General features: G+C 39.6%; 1 protein-coding gene, 1 long non-coding RNA gene and 1 pseudogene across 13 annotated transcripts in view; 1 reads left to right on the top strand and 2 right to left on the bottom strand.

Moving 5' to 3' along the window:
* Positions 1-8653, top strand: part of SAP130 (Sin3A associated protein 130) — an 85027-nt gene extending 76374 nt beyond the window's left edge. For 6 of the 12 annotated variants that reach the window (XM_064586357.1, XM_064586356.1, XM_064586359.1 and 3 more), the window contains 4 exons: positions 5898-6001; positions 6482-6574; positions 7119-7232; positions 7714-8653. In XM_064586357.1, the coding sequence (XP_064442427.1) occupies positions 5898-6001; positions 6482-6574; positions 7119-7232; positions 7714-7872 (470 nt within the window). In that variant the 3' untranslated portion in view covers positions 7873-8653. The remainder of the gene's footprint in view (positions 1-5897; positions 6002-6481; positions 6575-7118; positions 7233-7713) is intronic. The other 6 variants (XM_045869097.3, XM_054506263.2, XM_045869090.3 and 3 more) reach the window with 2 other exon arrangements.
* Positions 8654-9894: 1241 nt separating this feature from the next.
* The window catches only part of LOC135363861 (uncharacterized), a 54799-nt gene continuing 43015 nt past the window's right edge, over positions 9895-21678 (bottom strand). Inside the window, exon 3 of the long non-coding RNA XR_010410094.1 lies at positions 9895-10077. This is a non-coding gene — a long non-coding RNA (uncharacterized LOC135363861). The remainder of the gene's footprint in view (positions 10078-21678) is intronic.
* Positions 16859-21397, bottom strand: LOC123839171 (archaemetzincin-2-like; annotated as a pseudogene).

Genomic DNA, 21678 nt, shown 5'->3' on the forward strand with positions numbered 1-21678 from the left:
CATCGGGCTCCCTGCTCAGCAGGGAGCCTGCTTCTCCCTCTCCCTCCTGCTCTGCCTACTTGTACTCTCTCTCTTTCTGTCAAATAAATAAATAAAATCTTAAAAAAAAAAGAACTTCTCAAACTCAACACCAGAAAACCCCAAATAATCCAATTTAAAAATGGGCAGAAGACATGAAGAGGCATTTCTCAAAAGAAGACATCCAGATGGTCAACAGACACATGAAAAAATCCTCAGCATCGCTCATCAGGGAAATGCAAATCAAAACCACAATGAGATAGCACCTCACACCTGTCAGAATGGCTGAAATCAAAAACACAAGAAACGACAGGTGTTGGCAAGGATGTGAAGAAAAAAGAACCCTCACACACTATTGATAGAAATGCAAACTGGTGCAGCCATTGTGAAAAACAGTATGGAGGCTCCTTAAAAAATTAAAAATGGAATGACCATATGATCTTGTAATTCCACGACTGCGTATTTACCCAAAGAATTTGAAAACACTAATTTGAGAAGCTGTATGCACCCCTTTGTTTATTTCAGTGTTATTTACAATAGCCAAACTATGGAAGCAACCCAAGGGTCTATTGGCAGGTGAATGGATAAAGAAGATGTGATATATATACACAAGGGAATATTACTCAGCCATAAAAATGAATGAAAATCTTGCCATTTGCAACAACCTGGATGGATCTAGAGGGTATAACACTAAGTGAAATAAGTCAGAGAAAGACAAATACCATATGATTTCACTCATGTGGAGTTATAAAAACAAGGAAAAAAGAGGGACAAACCAAGAAATAGACTCTTAACTATAGTTAGAGAACGAACTGATGAAACTGATAGTTACCAGAGGGGAGGTGGGTGGGGGCCAGAGGTGAAATAGGTGAACAAGATTAAGAGTGCACTTGTTATGATGAGCACTGAGTAATGTATAGAGTTGTTGAATCACTATATCATACACGTGAAACTAATATGTACACTGGAGTTTTTTTTAAAAATAGTATATACCCACTTTGCCACTTTCCCTCTATGTCCCCTCTCATAACTACACTCTAATCCTGAGAGAAACATCAGGCAAATCCAAATAGAATGGCAGCCTGCAAAATTACTTGACCAGTAGTCTTCAAAACTGTCAAGGTCATCAGAAGCAAGGACCATCTGAGAAACCATCAAGCCAAGAGTTGTCGAAGGAGACATAACAAGTAAAATGTACTGTATTTATTTTCGTTGGGTCCTGGACCATAAAATTTATTTTTTAGAAAATGTTCAACATCACGAGCCATTAAAGAAATTGAAATTGAGGTGTCACTACACACCTATCAAAACAGCTGAAACAAAAATACTGATAATGCTAAATGCTGGTGAGGATGCAGAGAAACTAGATTTCTTGTACATTCCTTTAAGCACTTTGAACCTGTAGTCACAGTGCCTTCTGGCCTCCCTCATTTCTCCTTAAAAGTCAACTGTCGATTCTCTGAGATGGTTGCATTTCTCATACTTGGAGTTCCTGGACTTCCTTGGATATTTGGGTTATTGTTTTTCAGTAAATTGGGGACATAGCCATGTTTTTTCTTTGAATATTTCTTTCTCTCTTCTTCTGGTACTCCCATTACCTGTGTGTTGAGGCTTTTAATAGTGTCTCACATTTCTCTGAGGCCCTACTTATTTTTCTTATTCTTTTTACTCTGTTCTTCAGCCTGCATAATCTCTATCAGTCTGTCTTCAACTTGACTAATTCTCTTTTGTACCAGTTCCCGCCTACTGTTGTGTTCCTCTAAGTGAATTTTTTTTAAGTATTTTATTTTACTTTTTAACTCCAGAATTTCCGTTTGGTTCCTTTCTTTTTATAATTTCTGTCTCTTTATTGATTTCTCTACTTAACTTGACATGATCATCATACCTTCCTTCTTCACTCCTACGTCCCTTCCATTCAGTGTATTTCTTTATAATGGCTGCTTTGAAATCTTTTTCTGGTAAATTTGACATCTGGTCGCTCTTTCTGTTGCCTGCTTTCTTCCCCCCATGTATGGGTCACACTTCTTTATTTCTTTGCATGCCTCATAATTTTTTGTTGGAAACTAGACATTCTAGATAACTCTGGATACTAGTCTTTCCCCACCCCACTCCAGGCTTATTATTGTTATTTGCTTGTTTATTTGTGTAGTGACTGGTTAGATTATTTTAGTGAAGTCTCATCACCTCCACCACCAGGAGTGTTGAGCCTTTGATGTTGTTCCTTAGGGAGGCATAGCTTCAGGTATGCCGGCAGTCATCCTGGGATGACTGTGGCACTGGGAGAGCTCTCACCCGCTCTTTTCCTGACCACACCCAGCTAATTAGCCCCGCTAATTACGTGCTGTTTGCTCTACCAGAACACTACCGGAATGTGCTCTGGAACACAAATTACATTCCTCTGCAAACTATTCCAGTCAAATCATAGCTCCTTTCAGAGTAGTTACTGAAGTCATTGTCTAATATTTGTTCTGCCCCCAAGAGGACTCCTCTCAGCCATCATACTCTTTGTTCTCTCCTACAAACTAGTCAGCCCACAGTCTAGACTGTATCTTCTTTTTTTTTTTTTTTAAGATTTTATTTATTTATTTGAGAGAGAATGAGAGAGAAAGAGCACATGAGAGGGGGGAGGGTCAGAGGGAGAAGCAGACTCCCCGCTGAGCAGGGAGCCCGATGCGGGACTTGATCCGGGAACTCCAGGATCATGACCTGAGCCCAAGGCAGTCGCTTAACCAACTGAGCCACCCAGGCGCCCGGCTGTATCTTCATTTGATCTACAAATCTCCTAATTGCCTTTCACTACAACCTCCACTCTTCCTTAGGAGCACCTTTAGGTTTCAGCTTCATAGTCTGTGGCAAATGGAGTCAGTTCCTTTAGGAAAAGATTAGAAGCTGCCTGTTATATGGGCTGTTTCTCCCCCAGGCAGAATCTCTGAGCTAGGCCTCTGGAGGTGGGGTGAGGACAATGGCAGCCTTCTCTCTAAGTAACACTCTACTCTAGGAGGTGAGCATCAAGTGGAGGGGAAGAGGAGTGAGCAGCATGGGGTCCTCTTGGCTTGCCTCTCCTAGCATAAAACCACCACTTCACAAAGTTTCACAGTGTTCTCCGCACACCTTGCCCTAAGGTACAGTCTCCATTCTAGACTAGGGATCGAACAGAAGAGAGCCCCTTCATCTCAGTTGTACTCACCTAGGACTTAGCCTGAGTAGCGGGGAGCAGGATGGGAAATGCTGATGACCTGCTCCTCCTGGGAAGATAGCCTTCCACTTGGCAGCTGGAGGAGAGGGAACCCCATGTTCTGGGCTGCAGCAGTCTGCGTGGAGATCCACCTCACTGAGCTGGGAGAGGAAAAGAGGGAGTGGTCTTGATTCAGATACGATGGACTCACTGTTTTGTTTTGTTTTTTAAAGATTTTATTTATTTTTTAACAGAGAGAGAGAGACAGCGAGAGAGGGAACACAAGCAGGGAGAGAGGGAAGGGGAGAAGCAGGCTTCCCCCTGAGCAGGGAGCCCAATGCGGGGCTCGATCCCAGGACCCTGGGATCATGACCTGAGCCGAAGGCAGACGCTTAACGACTGAGCCACCCAGGCGCCCTGAACTCACTGTTCTTACCACAGATTTGCTTGAATAGATATTGCATGAATAGATTTTCTATTTCCGCTTAGGAGCCTATCCATAGGTCTAAATAGTTATTTTTAAATTTTTCACCAGTTTCACTGGAGAGCAGGTTAGCAGGAGCGCTGTCATGCCACAGGTCCGTTGTCTCTCGTACTTTGCTGAGCTAGCTGCTCTGGAAAACAGTTTGGCAGTTTCATAAAAACTAGAACATACACTTACCATATGACCTAACAGTTATACTCCTGGGCATTTATCCCAGAAAAATCAAAACCTGTGTGTCCCCACAAAAATCTGTACACAGCTGTTCATAGAAACTTTTTTTGGAATAGGCAGAAACTGGAACATACTTACTGGCCATTTTTATATCTTTTTTGGAGAAATACCTGTTCAGATCCTTTGCCCTTTTTAATTGGTTTCTTTTTATTATTGAGCTATAGGAATTTTTGATTTGTTAGTCTCTTACCAGGTATATCCTTATACCATCTTTGCAGCATCTTCTGAATCTCATTATGTCAAACTAAAACGTTTTTTCAAATGTTTAAAATGAAATGCTCAAGTACATCTGAAACTGGTGAAATCTGAATAGTCAGACTGCATCATCATCATGGTTGTGGTATTGTACTGTAGTTTTACAAGATGCTGCCATTGGCGGAAGTCAGGTAAAGAGTACTTAGGATTGGGGCACCTGGGTGGCTCAGATGGTTAAGCATCTGCCTTTCTCAGGTCATGATCCCAGGGTCCTGGGATTGAGCCCCACATCCGGCTTCTGACTCAGCAGGGAGCCTGCTTCTCCTTCTGCCTCTCCCCCTGCTCGTGCTCTCTCTCTGTATCTCTGTGTCTCAAACGAATAAATAAAATCTTTTTAAAAAGGGGTGGGGTCGGGCGCCTGGGTGGCTCAGTTGGTTAAGCGACTGCCTTCAGCTCAGGTCATGATCCTGGAGTCCCTGGATCGAGTCCCGCATCGGGCTCCCTGCTCAGCAGGGGGTCTGCTTCTCCCTCTGACCCTCCTCCCTCTCATGCTCTCTCTCATTCTCTCTGTCTCAAATAAATAAATAAAATCTTTAAAAAAAAGGGGGGGTACTTAGGATCTCTGTGTTCTTTCCTACAACTAACTGTATGTGAATTTCCAATTACCTCAGAAGTTATCTTTAAATCATATGCACGCTAATATTTGCCTACTAGAAGAGGTTGAGTTTTTTTTAATTGATGAACTTCTTAGAGCAGTTTTAGTTCCACAACAAAATTGAATAGAAGGTACAGGGATTTCGCATGTACCCCCAGTCCCCACACATGCACAGCTATCAACACCCCACCACAGTGGTACATTTGGTACATTTGATGAACCTACACCAACACATCATTATCACCCAAAGTTCATCACTTACATTAGTGCTCAGTCTTGGTGTTCTACATTCTGTGCGTTTTGACAAATATATAGTCTTTTCAAGAATAAATTTTTAAATAAAGTAAAATTTTAAAAATATTTTTAAATTTTTATTATCTAAATTTTTAATTAATGTATAAATACACTTTTTAAGATTTTATTTATTTATTAGAGAACACAAGCAGAGGGAGCAGCAGACTTCCCGAGGAGCAAGGAGCCCGACGCAGGGTTCAATCCCCGGACCCTGGGATCATGACCTTAGCCAAAGGGAGACGTTTAACTGACTGAGCCACCCAGGTGCCCCTATAAATACATTTTAAGTTGTAGTTAAAGAGTAGTTAAAACTTCAGATACACAGCTCAACTCACCTTTGACAAGTACCCTTCAATCCTGCTTTCCCTCTCCCCAATCCAAATGATACGTTTCATATTTATTTTACTACAGTTCTGGTTGCTGGACTTTTCTATCCAAATGTGAAATGCTATTCAAATTTGATTCCTTTCATTTCTCCAAGATCTAGATAACACCAAAAAGCTTCTAAAACTTCATGCCCAATTCTCCACATGCTTGCAAACATCACACATGAGCAAGGCTCCAGACCACCAGAGACTATTTCCCTTCCTTTAAGAGATTAGAATATTAATTCGCTCTCTTTCAAACTCACTAGATTAGCAGAGTACGTCTTTACAGCATTCTTTTGGGGTGAACAAAAGGAGAAACTTTTATTCATGTTGTGACCTCTGTTCGTAATTATTTAAAGATATTTAAGTAAAGAAATTCTTGATAAAATAGTAGTGCATCGGTAGCTTGAACCCGAATTATTTGAACTTTATAAAAATTGAAATATACTTTTTATTTTTATTTTTTTATGGTTCCAGAAGAGAAGAAAGCTATGCTGCAGGAAATAGCTAACCAGAAAGGGGTATCCTGTCGTGCTCAAGGCTGGAAAGTTCACCTCTGTGCTGCTCAGTTGCTACAGCTGGTGGGTAGAGTTCTAGTAGTTGTTACGTCCTGCTGAAGAGAGGAACAGATGCTGGAGGCATCTGAGTTCATAGAGTGTTTCCTTTTAAGTAATTCTGAAGCATTCCCAATTAGCATGGATCATGCAGAATTTTTATGTATAATATATGATATAATATTGTAATTACTATATTTATCCCATAGATATAATTCGAACATATCTTAGTCTGGTACCAAGAACCAAAATACACTGAACAACTGTGTATAAGACCTACAGTTAAGGTTCCATATTTTGTGTTGCTGTGAATCTGAAACAGCTTCAAATGGCCTAACTGTAAGTCCTTGCTCCCCACAATGCTCCTTATCAGAGGGACCAGGCTCAACTCCCACTTCTTCCTGATCAGTGGGCTTTAGTTCCCTGCCAGTTTGCAATATTGTTCAAATAAGCTGTCACAATCCCCATGGTAACCAGGGAACACCTCTCCCTCTCGATACTACAAAGCCTGCCTCCTACAGCCCCTGCTTGTTCACTCTGTTCCTGAGTGCAGCCCCTGCGTGGCCCTGCGTGGTGTGTGGTGTCCTCCTCCCCTGGGCTGTGAGTATATTGACTAGTAAACTGCTATTGATCTCCTGTGTCCAGTGTTGGCGGGTGTTACTTGTCCGTCTCCATAACCCTAGGGCGGGAATCCTTCCTTCACCAAGGAGGTGAAGGGGCGGGGGGCAATCAAAACGACAACCTCATGAAGTTTTCCCATCTTTGGAGTAGCTGTGATCTGAAGAACAATGTCTTTTATGAGTATCTTTAAAAAAAAGTAGTTCCATGGCTACTTTTTGTTATTTAGAAAAGCATGTTTCTGTGAAACCTTTAGACTTTTTTTAGAGCAGTTGTGAATTCAGGGCAGTATTTAAAAGTTATCCTTGAAGATGGGCCCTAAATTATGACAGGTTGTCCTATTAATCGTTGTTGATCAATTTCCCTTGCTGTACATTAGTGCCCTAGTCCTCGGGAGAAAGGATTCTATCACCCAAACAGCTCTCATCCCAGTTTACAGAAGTGATTCAAGGTGGGTGCATTTGCCTGAGGTTACCAAGGAAAAGTATCTCTGAGGCCATGATGCCCATCCTCTTGTGTGTTGCAGACAAATCTAGAACATGATGTTTATGAAAGACTCACCAACCTACAGGAAGGGATTATCCCAAAGAAAAAAGCAGCAACTGATGATGATCTACACCGAATAAATGAACTGATACAGGTTTGACATAGCCCTTTCCCTCTGATCATCCAGTTTATGGGGTTGTCACTAGACGGTCTTACTTCTCCCATTTCCCTCCCTCTTTCACTAATATTTTTAGTAAAAACCTACTCTTTGGGGCGCATGGGTGGCTCATTGGTTGAGCGTCCAATTCTTGGTTTCAGTTCAGGTCACAATCTCACGGGTCATGGGATCAATCCCCACGCTGGGCTCCGTGCTCTGGAGGAAGTCTGCTTAAGACTCCCTCCCCCTCTGCTCCTCCTAGCCCCCCACCCCACCCCCGCTCGCACACACTCTCTTTCAAATACATTAATAAATCTTAAAAAAAGAAAAACCTATTTACTTTAGCGTGCATTACCAAGAAAGACTAAAACATTTTTTCTATGTAGAAGCCTCAAAATGGCCTGTCCATAGGTGAAAAGTTATTTGAAAGCCTGGTGGTTTCCCGATTACTGATTGTTGATGATGTCTTCTGTTGCAGGGAAATATGCAGCGGTGTAAACTTGTGATGGACCAGATCAGTGAGGCCAGAGACTCCATGCTTAAGGTTTTAGATCATAAAGACCGCGTCCTGAAGCTTCTAAACAAGAACGGGACTGTCAAGAAGGTGTCAAAATTGAAGCGAAAGGAAAAAGTCTAGACCCAGAAGAATCAGGACTTTGGAAACAGAATTTATGAAGAATGATGGTGGGGTGGGGGGAGGGTTTTGGTTATTTTCAAAGTGGAACATTGAAGTAAAGGAAGTGTTCCTTAATTCACACAAGAAAGCAGAGGGACCCATGGTACCCAGTGGCACAAATGGATCAGAGCTATTCTGACGCAGTGAACTCCATTCTCTCTTTCAGGCGTATCCCTCTTAAACTCGCTGTGTCATAAATGACTCCTGATGCATCAGTGTCTGCCAGTTAGAATCAGTGACACAAATGAATGGCTGCCAGTTTTCAGCCTTCTGGTTTATAAACTCTATTTATCTGGTGGACTCCTGCAGGACCCATACTGAGCCTGGACTGAAAGTATCCACTTGGACCATCTGTTATCGCTCTACACTGAAAATCAAACCTCTTCCCCTCATCCCAGCCGGGTCTTACTCTGTCTGACCTTCAGATGCCTGAGCCGGCCTTTTACAGCAGTGCCATGGCACCAAGAGACTTGCCACATCTCACACTCTAAAGGGTTTGAACTATTAATTGTCCTTTTTTTAAAGAACCATTTCAAAGTGAAATTGTTATAGTGTCTGTCCCGCGTGTGTCAGAGTTGGGTTTTTGTGGAGGTTCAGAGCAGGCAACATCTGAAATTGCTCTGAGATCCTTGTTCTGAAGTACGTTCTCGGTTATTTGTACTTCTGTAGCTGGTGTGATGCTGTTAGTTGTACGTACCGCACATCTCCAAATGTTAATAAAGGACTCAAAGAGGTTTTTGTACATGAGCAGTTTGCATCTTTTTATAAAGTAAGTCCGTGCCATGCTGATCACCACGTGAGTGTGTGTCCCACTGTAATTTCTTACACAATGTTGAGAGTCTACTCTGCTAAAGTTTTGTTACTCCACATAAATGGGTTCCACCTATTCTGGTATTTTGAAGATGTCACCATGGTAAAGTCTGTTGGATCTTGGTTATCTTAAATACAAGACTATATTTTGTCCCATTGCAGGTATAAATTTGTCAAATTCTAGAATAATTAGGAGTTGGGGTGGAACTGGCATGGAGGGCGGATTTTCTTCACAAGGTTACTGTTGCTTCCTCTGAGCCGCCTGAATGGTATAGTAGCTAGGCTTGCTTCCTTTGAATACAAGCAAGCATCTCTGTCCCTTCTAGCTGGATGTTCTCTTTCCTGAGGACCTGCAGTGCCAGCGTGGGCCTGGAGCTCTCCTCTTTGCCCTGACCTGAACAGATTTAAGACAGGGAGTCTGTGCCAGTTCTGACCAGGTCTTTGGGACCAACGCTCTGGCTCACCTGCAGCAGGCTTCCTCCAGTTGAAATGGTAAGCTCTCATCTGGAATAGCACTGGAGAAGAGGCAAAGCGGGCTTCTGCTTAGGCCACATAGGCCTGTGTAGCCTAGGCTAAGAATTCCTCAGAATAATCGCCGCTGCTTCATGGAACCAACTTTAAAAGGTATTATTGGTTGTTTGCTAGACACCAGTATAGTCTGCTAGACTGTGCTAGAACGTTCCTTTGCCTCAGTTTCTCCCGTGCACATACTGCCCCAGTGATCTCGTGGTGTGCTAGCTATGATTCAGGTACTTGGGATCCTACATTACAGACCTGTTCTCTCCAAAAGTATTGTCACCACAATTTGAACAAAACTTAGACAACTCATCAAAGGAAGCTTGTCAGTGCAGGTTGGAACAATAGCGTTTTCAGTATTTCCTTGCCTTATATATACAGTCAGAAGTTGGGAGAGTCTTGTCTGTGTATACTATGTTGTTTAAAAACAGCTTTATTGAGGACTAACCTACAATAAACTAAACATCTCAAAATACACAATTTGATAAGATTTGACGTACATGCATGGCCATTTCACCATCACTGTGGTCAAAGTGAACATCGCCATCAGAACCAAGTTTCTCCTGGTGCTTCTGATTTCTTCCTTCTCGCCCCTACCTGCCCCCCACCTTCAGACAAACATTGGTCTGCTTTCTGTCACTAGATGAGTTTGCATTTTTTGGAATTGTATTTTAGTGAAGTCATATAATGTATTCTTTGAGAAAGGGAATGTGCTTTCTTTTACTCAGCATAATGGAAATTTATCCTGAGATTTATCCGTTTCTAGAGTTAATTGCTTTTTGTTGCTGAGTACCAAGCTCTCCACTGCATGGATGTTCCACAAGTTGTTTATCCGTTCACCTGTAGAAAGACATTCAGGCTGTTAGTAGGTTTGGTTATTACAGATACAACTCTTTTGTACATTTATGTTCTTTATATGGACATGTATTTGTACATAACTTTTTAATTGCTGATATTACATTGTGCTTTCCAGTGATTTATAGACAGGAGATAGTCCAGAGACCAACTGACTTTTGGTCCAGAAAAGTATCATTCATAAACTTAAAGATTAGAAAGAATTGGAAATATATTTGAGGTAAGACTTGGATTTGGCTTCTTTTCTCTACAGTGGAAAATCAAAGAAACATAAATCTGGAAGAAAAACAGTTTTAACCCATCTGCTTTGTCTAGAAAATCTTTCATATATATATATTTTAAAACCTGGATATTTCAAAACTTCATTAAATAGGGAAATACCTTATAGTATTTTCATTTTCAGTGATTTTATCACAGTAATAATATAGAATCACACAATTTTAGAGATTAAAAGTTATTTAAAGATTATACAGTTCAATCTGTGAAAAAATGGACACCTTTGAAAGGATGTATTTTTTTTGTACTCTTTTATTGTAAATTACAGCACAGATACAGAAAACTACATGGAAAAAATGTATAGCTTCATAACTTTTTTTTTTTTTTAAGATTTTATTTACTTATTTGAGAGAGAGAGAATGAGAGAGAGCACATGAGAGGGGGGAGGGTCAGAGGGAGAAGCAGACTCCCTGCTGAGCAGGGAGCCCAATGCGGGACTCCATCCAGGGACTCCAGGATCATGACCTGAGCCGAAGGCAGTCGCTTAACCAACTGAGCCACCCAGGTGCCTGCTTCATAACTTTTTAAAAGAACAACTTTGAAATTACCACCCAGGGTGAAAAATAGAACTTTGTTAAACAATCACTTCAGAAGCCCCACAACTGCTGCATCCCAATCACAACTCTACCTTCCCCAAAATAGCCACTATCTTGACTTTCTCTTTCAAATAACCAGTTTTATTGTGATACAATTATGTGGAGCAAAATACCCAAATCTTAATAGCTTTATACTTTTTGACAAATACATACACCCTTAGCTGACATCCAAATAAAGACATATGTAACATTACCATAACCCTAGAAAGAGTGCTCCTTTGTAGTCAACACCCCTCCGCCCCCTACCAGGGTAAACATTGATCTGTCCATTGTCACAGATTAGTTTTGTCTGTTCTTGAACTTCATATAAATGGAATCATAGAGTACATACTTATTTGTGTCTTAATTTGAGATTCATCCATTTGTTGTATGTATCAAATTGTTCCCTTTTACTGCTGAGTGGTAGTCTACTGTGTGAATGGCAAGATTATTCATTTCCCTATTGAAGGACATCTTGCTTGCTTCTGGTTTTTGACCATTGTGAATAAAGCTGCTATAAACATTTGCATGCAGATTTTATGTGGAAATAAATTTTCAAATCTGTTGTATAAAAACCAAGGAATGTGATTGCTGGCTCATAAGGTAAAATTATGTTTAGTTTTGTAAGAAACTTCCAAACTGGGGCCCCTGGGTGGCTCAGTCGGTTAAGCAACTGCCTTCGGCTCAGGTCATGGTCCCAGGGTCCTGGGATCCAGACCTGCATCAGTCTCCCTGCTCAGCAGTATTTCTCCCTCTCCCTTTGTTTAGGCTCCCCCTGTCTTCTCTCTCTGTCAAATAAATAAAATCTTTAAAAACAAAACACTACCAAAAAAACTTCCAAACTGTCTTCCAAAGTGGCTGTACCATTTTACATTCCCACCAACAATGAATGACAGTTCTTGTTGCTCCACATGCTCTCCAAAGTTTAGTTCACATTCTGGATTTTAGCCATCCTAATAGGTAGGTAGTGGTATCTCGCTTTTATTTGCAGTTCCCTAATGACATGATGCTGAGCACTTTTTGTATGCTCCTATGACATCTTTATATCATTTTTGGTAAGGTGTCTATTCAGATCTTTGCTCATATGTTAATTAGGTTGTTTTCTGATTGAGGGTTTTTTTTTTTAAGATTTTATTTAAGAGAGAGCCCGAGCAGGGGGAGGGGCAGAGGGAGGGGGAGAAGCAGGGAGTCCAATATGGACTCGATCCCAGGACCCTTGGATCACAACCCTAGCCAAAGCCAGATGCTTAACCGACTGAGCCACCCAGGCACCCTTCTGACTGAGCTTAAGAGTTCTTGGTATATTTAGAATACCAGTCCTTTTTCAGAAAGATAAGCGTTTTGCAAATGCTTTCTTGCTGTCTGCGGCATATCTTTCCATTTACTTAATAGTGCCTTTTGAAGAGCAGAAGTTTTCAATTTTAATAAAGTACAACATCAATATCTTTTTGTGTGTGGATTGTGCTTTTGGATTATATCTAAAGACTCATCGCCAACCCCAATATCATCTAAATTTTCTCCTGTTTTGTTATAGAAGTCTTTTGTGTTTTACATTTAGGTCTGTGATTGGTTTTGAGGTAATTTTTGTGACAATGGTAAGGTCTGTGTACATGTTTGTGTGTGTGTGTGTATTTCCAATTATTCCAGCACCATTTGTTGAAAAGACTATCTCCATTAAGTTACCTTTGCATCATTTGTCAAAGATGAGTTAACTGTATTTGTGTGGCACTATGTCTGGGCTCTCTATTCTGTTCTGTTGATACACTTGTTTATTCTTTCACCACTACCAATCCGTTTCAATCACTGGCTTTATAGGAAGTCTTGAAGTTGAGCAGTATAGGTTCTCCAACTTTGTTCTTCACTGTTGTGTTAGCTATACTCTTCGTATAAATTTTAGAATCTGTTAATAGCTATGAAAAACCCTCCTGGAATTTGGATTAGGATTACATAGAATCTATAATAAATTGGGAAAGAATTGACTTAATGATATTGAGTGTTCTAGTCCATAGATATGGATACCTCCATTTATTTAGGTGTTTTATTTTTTCAAAAGAGTTTTGTAATTTTCCTCATATACATCTTGTACATATTTCATTAGATTTATACCTAAGTATTTCATTTTGTGTGTATGCTATTGTTAATGGTACCGTGTGGGACACCTGGGTGGCTCAGTCGGTTAAGCGTCTGCCTTCGGCTCAGGTCATGATCTCAGGGTCCTGGGATTGAGTCCCGCATCCGGCTCCCGATCAGCAGGGAGCCTGCTTCACCCTCTGTCTGCCCCTCCCCCTGCTTGTGTGTTCTCTCTCTCTCTCTGACAAATAAAATCTTTTAAAAATAAATAAATAAAATAAATAGTACTGTGTTTTTAATTTCAAATTCCAATTGTTCACTGGTAGTATATAGGAAAGCAGGCAAAATTTATATACTATTAACCTTATATGCTGTGATGTGTTAAAAAGTGTTAAAAAGACTATTATTTCACTATGGAATTGTCCTGGAAATTTGTCAAAGGTGTATATATATATCTGATATATAACTATGTGAAGAATTACTTCTAAACTCTAATTTTTTTGTAAGATTTTTATTTTGGGGGCACCTGGGTGGCTCAGTCATTGAGCTTATGCCTTCGGCTCAGGTCATGATCCCAGGGTCCTGGGATCGAGCCCCACATCAGGCTCCCTGCTCTTCCGGAAGCCTTCTTCTCCCTCTCTCACTCCCCCTGCTTGTGTTCCCTCTCTCTGTCAAATAAATAAAATTTAAAATATATATATATGTTTTTATTTTTAACTTATCTCTACACCCAATGTGGGACTTGAACTTATAACCCCGAGATCAAGAGTTACATGCTTTACTGACTCAGCCAGCCAGGAGCCCCTGAATTCTCAATTCTATTCCATTGATCTATATGTCTAAACTTAGGCCACACTGTCTTATCTTACCTAAACTTTTTAGTAAGTTTTGAATTTGGAAAGTGTGAGTTCTCTTTTGTTGTTCTTTTTCAAGATTGTTCCGGCTGTCCTGGGTCCTTTGAATTTCCAGGTCAATGTTAAGATGCCTGTCAGTTTCTGCAAATAAGTCATCTGGGATTTTGATAGGTATTATGTTGAATCTATATAATTTTGAGAAATTTTGCCACCTTAATATTAAATTTTCTGAAAAAAATAAATTTTCTGATCTGTGAATATGGACGTCTTTCCATTTATTTAGTTCTTTTTTTTTTTTTTAAGATTTTATTTATTTATTTGACAGAGAGAGACATAGCAAGAGAGGGAACACAAGCAGGGGGAGTGGGAGAGGGAGAAGCAGGCTTCCCACGGAGCAGGGAGCCCAATGCGGGGCTCGATCCCAGGACGCTGGGATCATGACCTGAGCCGAAAGCAGACACTTAATGACTAAGCCACCCAGGCGCCCCTCCATTTATTTAGTTCTAATTTAATTTATTTCAACAGTGTTCTATAGTATTCAAAGTTTTTCATTTGTTAAACTCAGATACTTTTTTTTTTTTTAAGATTTTATTTATTTGAGAGAGAGCATGAGCAGTGGGGAGGGGCAAAGGGAGAAGCAGACTCCCAATGAGCAGGGAGCCCGAAGTGGGGTTGGATCCCGGGACCCCAGGATCATGACCTGAGCTGAAGGTAGACGCTTAACTGACTGAGCCACCCAGGCACCCTAAATATGGTTTTTATTTATTTTGAAACAGCTTGACTGAAGTATAGTTCACATACCATAAGTTTGACCCATTTAAAGTATACAATTCAGTGGTTTTTTATATGTTACATTATCTCTTAATTACAGTAAATATATAAACATAAAAGTTGCCACTTTAACCCTTTTGAATATACAGTTCAGTGGCATTAATTACATTAACAGTATATAAACACCACCATCTGTTTCCAAAATGTTTTCATTACCCCTTTGTAACCATTAAGCAATAACTCCTCATTCCCCCTGCCCCAACCCCTGGTGGTCTCTAAACTATTTCTCTCTATGGATTTGCCTATTTTAGGTACCTCATGTAAATGGATTCATACAATATTTGTCCTTTGTGTGTGGATTATTTCACTTAGCATAAGCTTTTCAGGGTTCAGTGAGGTTGTAACATGCATCAAAACTTCATTTCTTTTTATGTCTGAGTAATATTCTGTTATATGTATATATCACATTTTATCCACTTACCTGCTGATGGATACTTGGATTGTTTCCACCTTTTGGATTGCAAATAATGTTTTAATGAACATTGGCATACCAGTATCTGTTCAAGTACCTTACTTCATTTTGGATATATATTAGGAGTGGGCTTTCTGAATCATATGATAATTCTGTGTTTAGCTTTCTGAGAACAACCAAACTATTTTCCATAGCAACTATACCATTTTACATTGCTAGGTATTTTATTCTTTTGATGCTATTGTAAATGGAATTTTGGGGTTTTTTTAAGATTTATTAAGTTATTTTAGAGAGAGAAAGTGCATGCTCATGCGAGTGGAGGAAGGGGCAGAGTCTGGAGAAGGAGAGACTCTCAAAGAGATTCCCTGCTGAGCACAGAGCCTATGACCCTGAGATCATAACCTGAGCCCAAATCAAGAGTCAGACACTCAACTGACTGAGTCACCCAGGCACCCTGGAGTTGTTTTCTAAATTTGCATTTGACTTGTTCATTGCAAGGGCACAGAAATACAAGTGATGTTTGTGTTTTGATTTTGTATGCTGCAGGTTTGCTGAATTCATTTATTAGCTCCAACAGTTTTTTGTGGAATCATGAGGTTTTTCTACATGTAAAGCCATGTCATCTATGTACAGAGATAACTTTACGTCTTCCTTTCCAATTTGGATGCCTTCTATTTCTCTTACTTTATTGCTCTGGTTTTGAACTTCCAGACCTACGTTGAATAAGAGTGGTGAAAGCTGGCACTTGCTTTATTCCTGACCTTGGAGGGAAAGCTTTCAGTCTTTCATCAGTGAGTATGATGTTAACTGCTGGGTTTTCATTCAGGGCTTTTGTCATGTTGAAGAATTTCCCTACTATGCCAGGATTATTGAGTGTTTTTATATATTTTATCAAATGTTTTTTCTGCATCAAGAAGATTGTTGCTTTTATTCCATTCATTAATGTGATTTACTGCATTGATTATTTTTTAATATGTCACACCATCCTTGCATTTTAGGAACAAATCCCACTTGGTCATGGGATGGCCTTTTTGTGTGCTGCTGAATTTGATTTGCTAGTATCTTCTTGAGTATTTGCATCTATATTCATAGAGAATTTTTGTCTAGTTTCTTGTAGTGCCTTTGTAGAGTTTTGGTATCGGGGTAATGCTGGCCTCATAGAGTAAGTTTGGAAGTATTCCCTCCTCTTTAGTTTGTTGAAAGAGTTTGCAAATAAGTGGTAATGATTCTTATGTCAACATTCAGCAGAATTCACCAGTGAAGCCACCTGGTTCTAGGATTTTCTTTGTTGTGAGATTTTTCATCACCACTTCAATCTCACCACTTACAGGTATCTTAGTTCAGGCTGCTGTACAAGAATACCACAGAATAAACATTTATTTCTCACAGTTCTGGAGGCTGAGAAGTACAATCAAGGTGCTAGCATATCCGATGTCTGGTGAGACCACTCTTTCTTGTTTGCAGATGACGGTCTTCTTGTTGTATCCTCACATGGGGGAGAACAGAGAGAGAGAGGACATAAGCTCTCTGGTGTCTCATCTTGTAAGGACACTAATCTTGTTCAGGAGGTTCACCCTAATGACCTAATCACCTCCCAAAGGTCCCACCTCCTATTATCATCACATTAAGGGCTAGGATTTTAACATATGAATTTTGAGGGGACAGAAACATCAAGTCTATAGCATAAGTCTATTCGGAGTTTCTATTTATGTGCAAGTATTTGGTTAATTACTCCTACTTGAAGGTCCTTAGTTTTGGAGGACTACAAGGCATTTTATTACCTACTCTTTCCATCCCTTAAAGGTTTCCACAAGTTTTGGCAAATTCACATTATCCTCATGACTATGTTTTGGAGTGAACCCAGGCATGTGAGTAGATTCACCATCAATCCACCTCACCAGCACTTTGCATCTTTCTACAATATGTTGAAGCCAGCGCACTGCAACTTGGGTAAATTGATGGGGCAAAGATTTAGAAGGCAGTAGTTGGCTTTTTCTAAGTAGTTGGAGCCTCACATTAGCCATATAAGCTCCTGGCAGTGTTGCAGTCTTAATATGTGTTCATTCTCATTGGCTAAAGTCTTGTAAGATTGAAGCAGCAAAATACTAGTCATTTTAGGGATAGAATAGTTATCAGAAATTGGATGGTCACTGGAAGATGTTTTCTGGAGCTTGTTTGTTCTTCATATCATGAGCTATAAAAAAATCACTGTGAAACCTGTAAAGCTGAATATTTCCACACCATCTATCAAAGAGGCCTGTCCAAAGAAAAAGATCAATTGTCGTTATCCCCGCAACAGAACACATCTTCAGGTTTCTTTTTGCTTAAACCTTCAGGATGTGCCTCGCATACATTTGTGGATTTTGCGCATTATCATTGACTCTAAAGGAACACCTAGTTGCAGAAACGGGAGGTGGTTCTAGGAGTTTTACTGTGAAGCTATAGAAAAATGCTCCATAGTGACCCTTGAGCCATTTAATATATTCTTCACTAGTAATGGTAGTGTTCCCTGAAGATCCAGTATATACCAATGGACTGTATATGGATACTGCATTTCTTTGGGGAAGGTGTCTTACTATAAGGTTCATTGAAGAACTCTTGTCAGGGGCATCATGATGGGAGGTGATCCAATCTGATTACAAATGCAAGGTGATGAGTCCAAAGAGAGAACTCTCTCTGGCTGGAAGGATTCATTCACTAAATGCTGTTCCCCAGCATCTAAGTTCTCATATTGTTACACAAGTGCTGGGTTCTTTGAGATGAGAGCTATTTTTAGTGTCTGTTCAGAGGGCCACACTGTTTCCATCTTTACAGACAAAGGTTCCCACTGAAGTTTTTACCTTAAAAGGATAGGAGTGTCTATACCTAGCCATAGAATTGTGTAGGGTGCCTTCTCCCCCAGCAGGCCTCAACACTACCTTCTCGCTCTCATGGCAACCCTTGCATATCTCCATTTCTTCTTGCATTACTTTTGGTAGAATATCTTTTTATTTCTGTAAAATTGATAGTAATGTCCCTACATTCATTTCTGATTTTAGTAATTTGAATCTTCTTTTATTCTGAGTCAATCTAGATAAAGGTTTGTCAATTTTGTTGATCTTTTCAAAGAACCAGCTTTTAATTTCATTGAGTTGCTATTTTCTATTTTATTTATCTCTGTTCTATTACTTCTTTCTGCTAGCTTTGGGTTTAGTTTGCTTTTCTTTTTCTAGCTCCTTAAGATGTACAATGAAAGTTACTGATTTGAGATATTCCTTTTTTCAACATATACATTTACAGCTATAAATTTCCCGCTGAGCCCTGCTTTTGCTGCATTCCTTAAGTTCTGCTATGTTATGTTTTCATTTGTCTCAAAGTACTTTTGAATTTCCCTTGTTATTTCTTCTTTTGGTTGGTTAAGAGTGTTTCTTTAATTCCCACCTATTTGTAAAATGTCTGGTGTTCTTTCTGTTTTCATTTCAAGTTTCATTATATTGTGATTGAAAAAGATACTGTGGAGGCACCTGGGTGGCTCAATCAGTTAAGTATCCAACTCTTGATTTCAGCTTAGGTCATAATCTCAGGTCTGTAGTCAGCAGGGAGTGTGCTTGAGATTCTCCCTCTCCCTCTGCCTCTATCCCCCTCCCCCACACTCGTGCTCACTCTCTTATGTGCTCTCTCTCTCTAAAATGAATAAATCTTTACAAAGAAAAGAAAAGAAAAAGATACTGTTTGTGGTTTCAATCTACTTAAATATATTGAGACTTGTTTTGTGATCTAACATATGGACTATTCTGGAGAATGTTCCATATGTACTGGAGAAGAATGTGTATTCTGTTGCTAAATGTTCTCTGTCTATTAGATCTAATCAGTTTATGATGTTCACATTCTCTATTTTCTTATTCATCTATCTGGTTGTTTCTATCCATTGTTGAGAGTGGGTATTGAAGTCTCCAACTGTTATTGTTGAACTGTCTATTTTCCTCTTCAATTCTGTCTATTTTTGCTTCATATATTTTGGAGTTCCTTAGGTATGGATATATTTGTAATTGTTATGTCTTATTGCTGTATTGAAAGTTTTATCAATATGAAATGTTCCTCCTTTGTCTCTTTTCATCCTTTTTCATTTACAGTCTATTTTTGTCTGACTATAATATAGCACCCCCCCCAAGCTTTCTTGCTGGCTTTTTTTTTTTTTTTTTTGCGAGAGAGAGACTGAGAGAGAGCACGAGAGGGAGGAGGGTCAGAGGGAGAAGCAGACTCCCTGCTGAGCAGGGAGCCCGATGCAGGACTCGATCCTGGGACTCCAGGATCATGACCTGAGCCCAAGGCAGTCGCTTAACCAACTGAGCCACCCAGGCACCCCTTGCTGGCTATTTTTATGGAATATCTTTTTCTATCCTTTTACATTCAACCTGTGTTTCTTTATATCTAAAGTAAGTGTCTTATAGATAGCATACAGATGGATTCTGTCTTTTAATCCAATCTGCCAAGCACTATCTTTTTTTTTTTTTTCCAAGCACTATCTTTTAATAGGAGAGTTTAATCCACTTATATTTAATGTGATTACTGTTAAGGAAGGATTTACTTCTGTTAGTTAGCTATTTTATTTGTGTGTGTTCTATGGTTTGTGTTCCTTTAGTTCCTTGGTTACTGCCCTTTTTTGTACTTAGTTGATTTTTTGTAGTGTACCATTTTGATTCCCACCTTCTTTCAGTTTCTGTATATATTAGGTTATTTTCTTAGGAGTAACCTTAGGTATTACAATTCACAGCCTAAATTTATGAAAATATGCTTTCGATAATATCAATGTAGTTCCATTAGTATATAAACATTCTGCTCCTGTACATCTCCATCCTTCCCTCTTTATGCTATTACTGTCACTGATTACATCTTATACATTGTATACCATTATCATAGATTTTTAACTGTTTCATGCATTTTCCTTTTAAATCATACAGGAAAAAGGGAGACATAAACCAAGCCAAAAGTACAATAATAACTGGCTTTTATATTTACCTATGAAATTACCTTTACTAGTGTTCTTCAATATTTTCTGATGTTTTTGAGTTGCTTTCTAGTGTCCTATAATCTCAGCCTGAAGAATTCATTTTAGCATTTCTTATAGGGCTGCTACACTATAATGAACTCCCTCAGCATTTGTTTATCTGGAAGTGTCTTAATTTCTCCATCATTCTTGAAGTTTTGCTAGATATAGAATTTTTGGGTGGCATGTTTCATGTTAGCACTTTAAGAATGTCATCCCACGGGCGCCTGGGTGGCTCAGTTGGTTAAGCGACTGCCTTCGGCTCAGGTCATGGTCCCGGGGTCCTGGGATCGAGTCCCGCATCGGGCTCCCTGCTCTGCGGGAAGCCTGCTTCTCCCTCTCCCACTCCCCCTGCTTGTGTTCCCTCTCTCGCTGTGTCTCTCTCTGTCAAATAAATAAATAAAATCTTTAAAAAAAAAAAAAAAAAAAGAATGTCATCCCACTAGATGAATCATGAGAGACGATGGACTCTGAAAAACAAACTGAGAGTTCTAGAGGGGAGGGGGGTGGGAGGATGGGTTAGCCTGGTGGTGGGTATTGAAGAGGGCACATTCTGCATGAAGCACTGGGTGTTATGCACAAACAATGAATCATGGAACACTACATCTAAAACTAATGATGTAATGTATGGGGATTAACATAAGAATAAAAAAAAAGAATGTCATCCCACTGCCTTCTGGCCTTCATGGCTTCTAATGTGAAATCTGCTGTTAACCTTGTTGAGGAGCCCCTGTACCTGAGGAGTTATTTCTCTAGCTGCTTTCAAGATTCTCCCTTTGTCTTTGAGTTTCAGCAACTTGACTGTCATGTATCTCAGTGTGGATCCCTGTAAATTTATCTTATTTGGAGTTTGTTGAGCTTCTTGGATGTGTCTTTCATCAGACATGGGAAGTTTGGAACCATTATATTTTCAAATATTTTTTCTGCCCCTTTCTCTTTCCCTTCTCTTGGGATTCCTATAATGGATATGTCGGTATGCTTGGTGGTGTCTCTCAGCTCCTTAGACTATTCACTTTCTTCATTTTGTTTTTCTTTCTGCTCTTCTGGATAATTAATGTCTAATCTTCAAGTTCAGTGATCCTTTATTCTACTTGCTCAAATCTACTATTGAATCCAACTAGTGAGTTTTTCGTTTCAGTTATTGTGATGTTGAGCTCCAGAATTTTTGTTTTTGGTTGCTCTTTATAATTTCTCTTTCTTTACTGATATTCTCATTTTGTTCAGACATCATCTTACTGATTTCCTTTAGTTCTTTACCCATGGTTTCCTTGAGCTCATCAAACACATTTAAGACTGTTGATGTAACATCTTCGACTAATAATTCTAATTCCTGGGCTTCTCCAGGGATCCTTTCTGTCAAACTCTATTTTCTGTGGATGGAACATACTTTTCTATTTCTTTGTATGTGTTGTAATTTTCTGTTGAGAAGTGGACATTCTGAGCATCATGTTGTGGTAATTCTGGAAATCTAATTCTCCCATTTATCAGGGATTGCTGGGTTTTGCTTGTTGATGGCTGAAACGATCCTTTGTGGCTTTTCCA

The sequence above is a fragment of the Mirounga angustirostris genome, unplaced genomic scaffold (assembly GCF_029215605.1).
Source record: "Mirounga angustirostris isolate CCGP_5_RB_7025 unplaced genomic scaffold, mMirAng1.0.hap1 SCAF_3, whole genome shotgun sequence".
NCBI classification, from domain to species: domain Eukaryota; kingdom Metazoa; phylum Chordata; class Mammalia; order Carnivora; family Phocidae; genus Mirounga; species Mirounga angustirostris.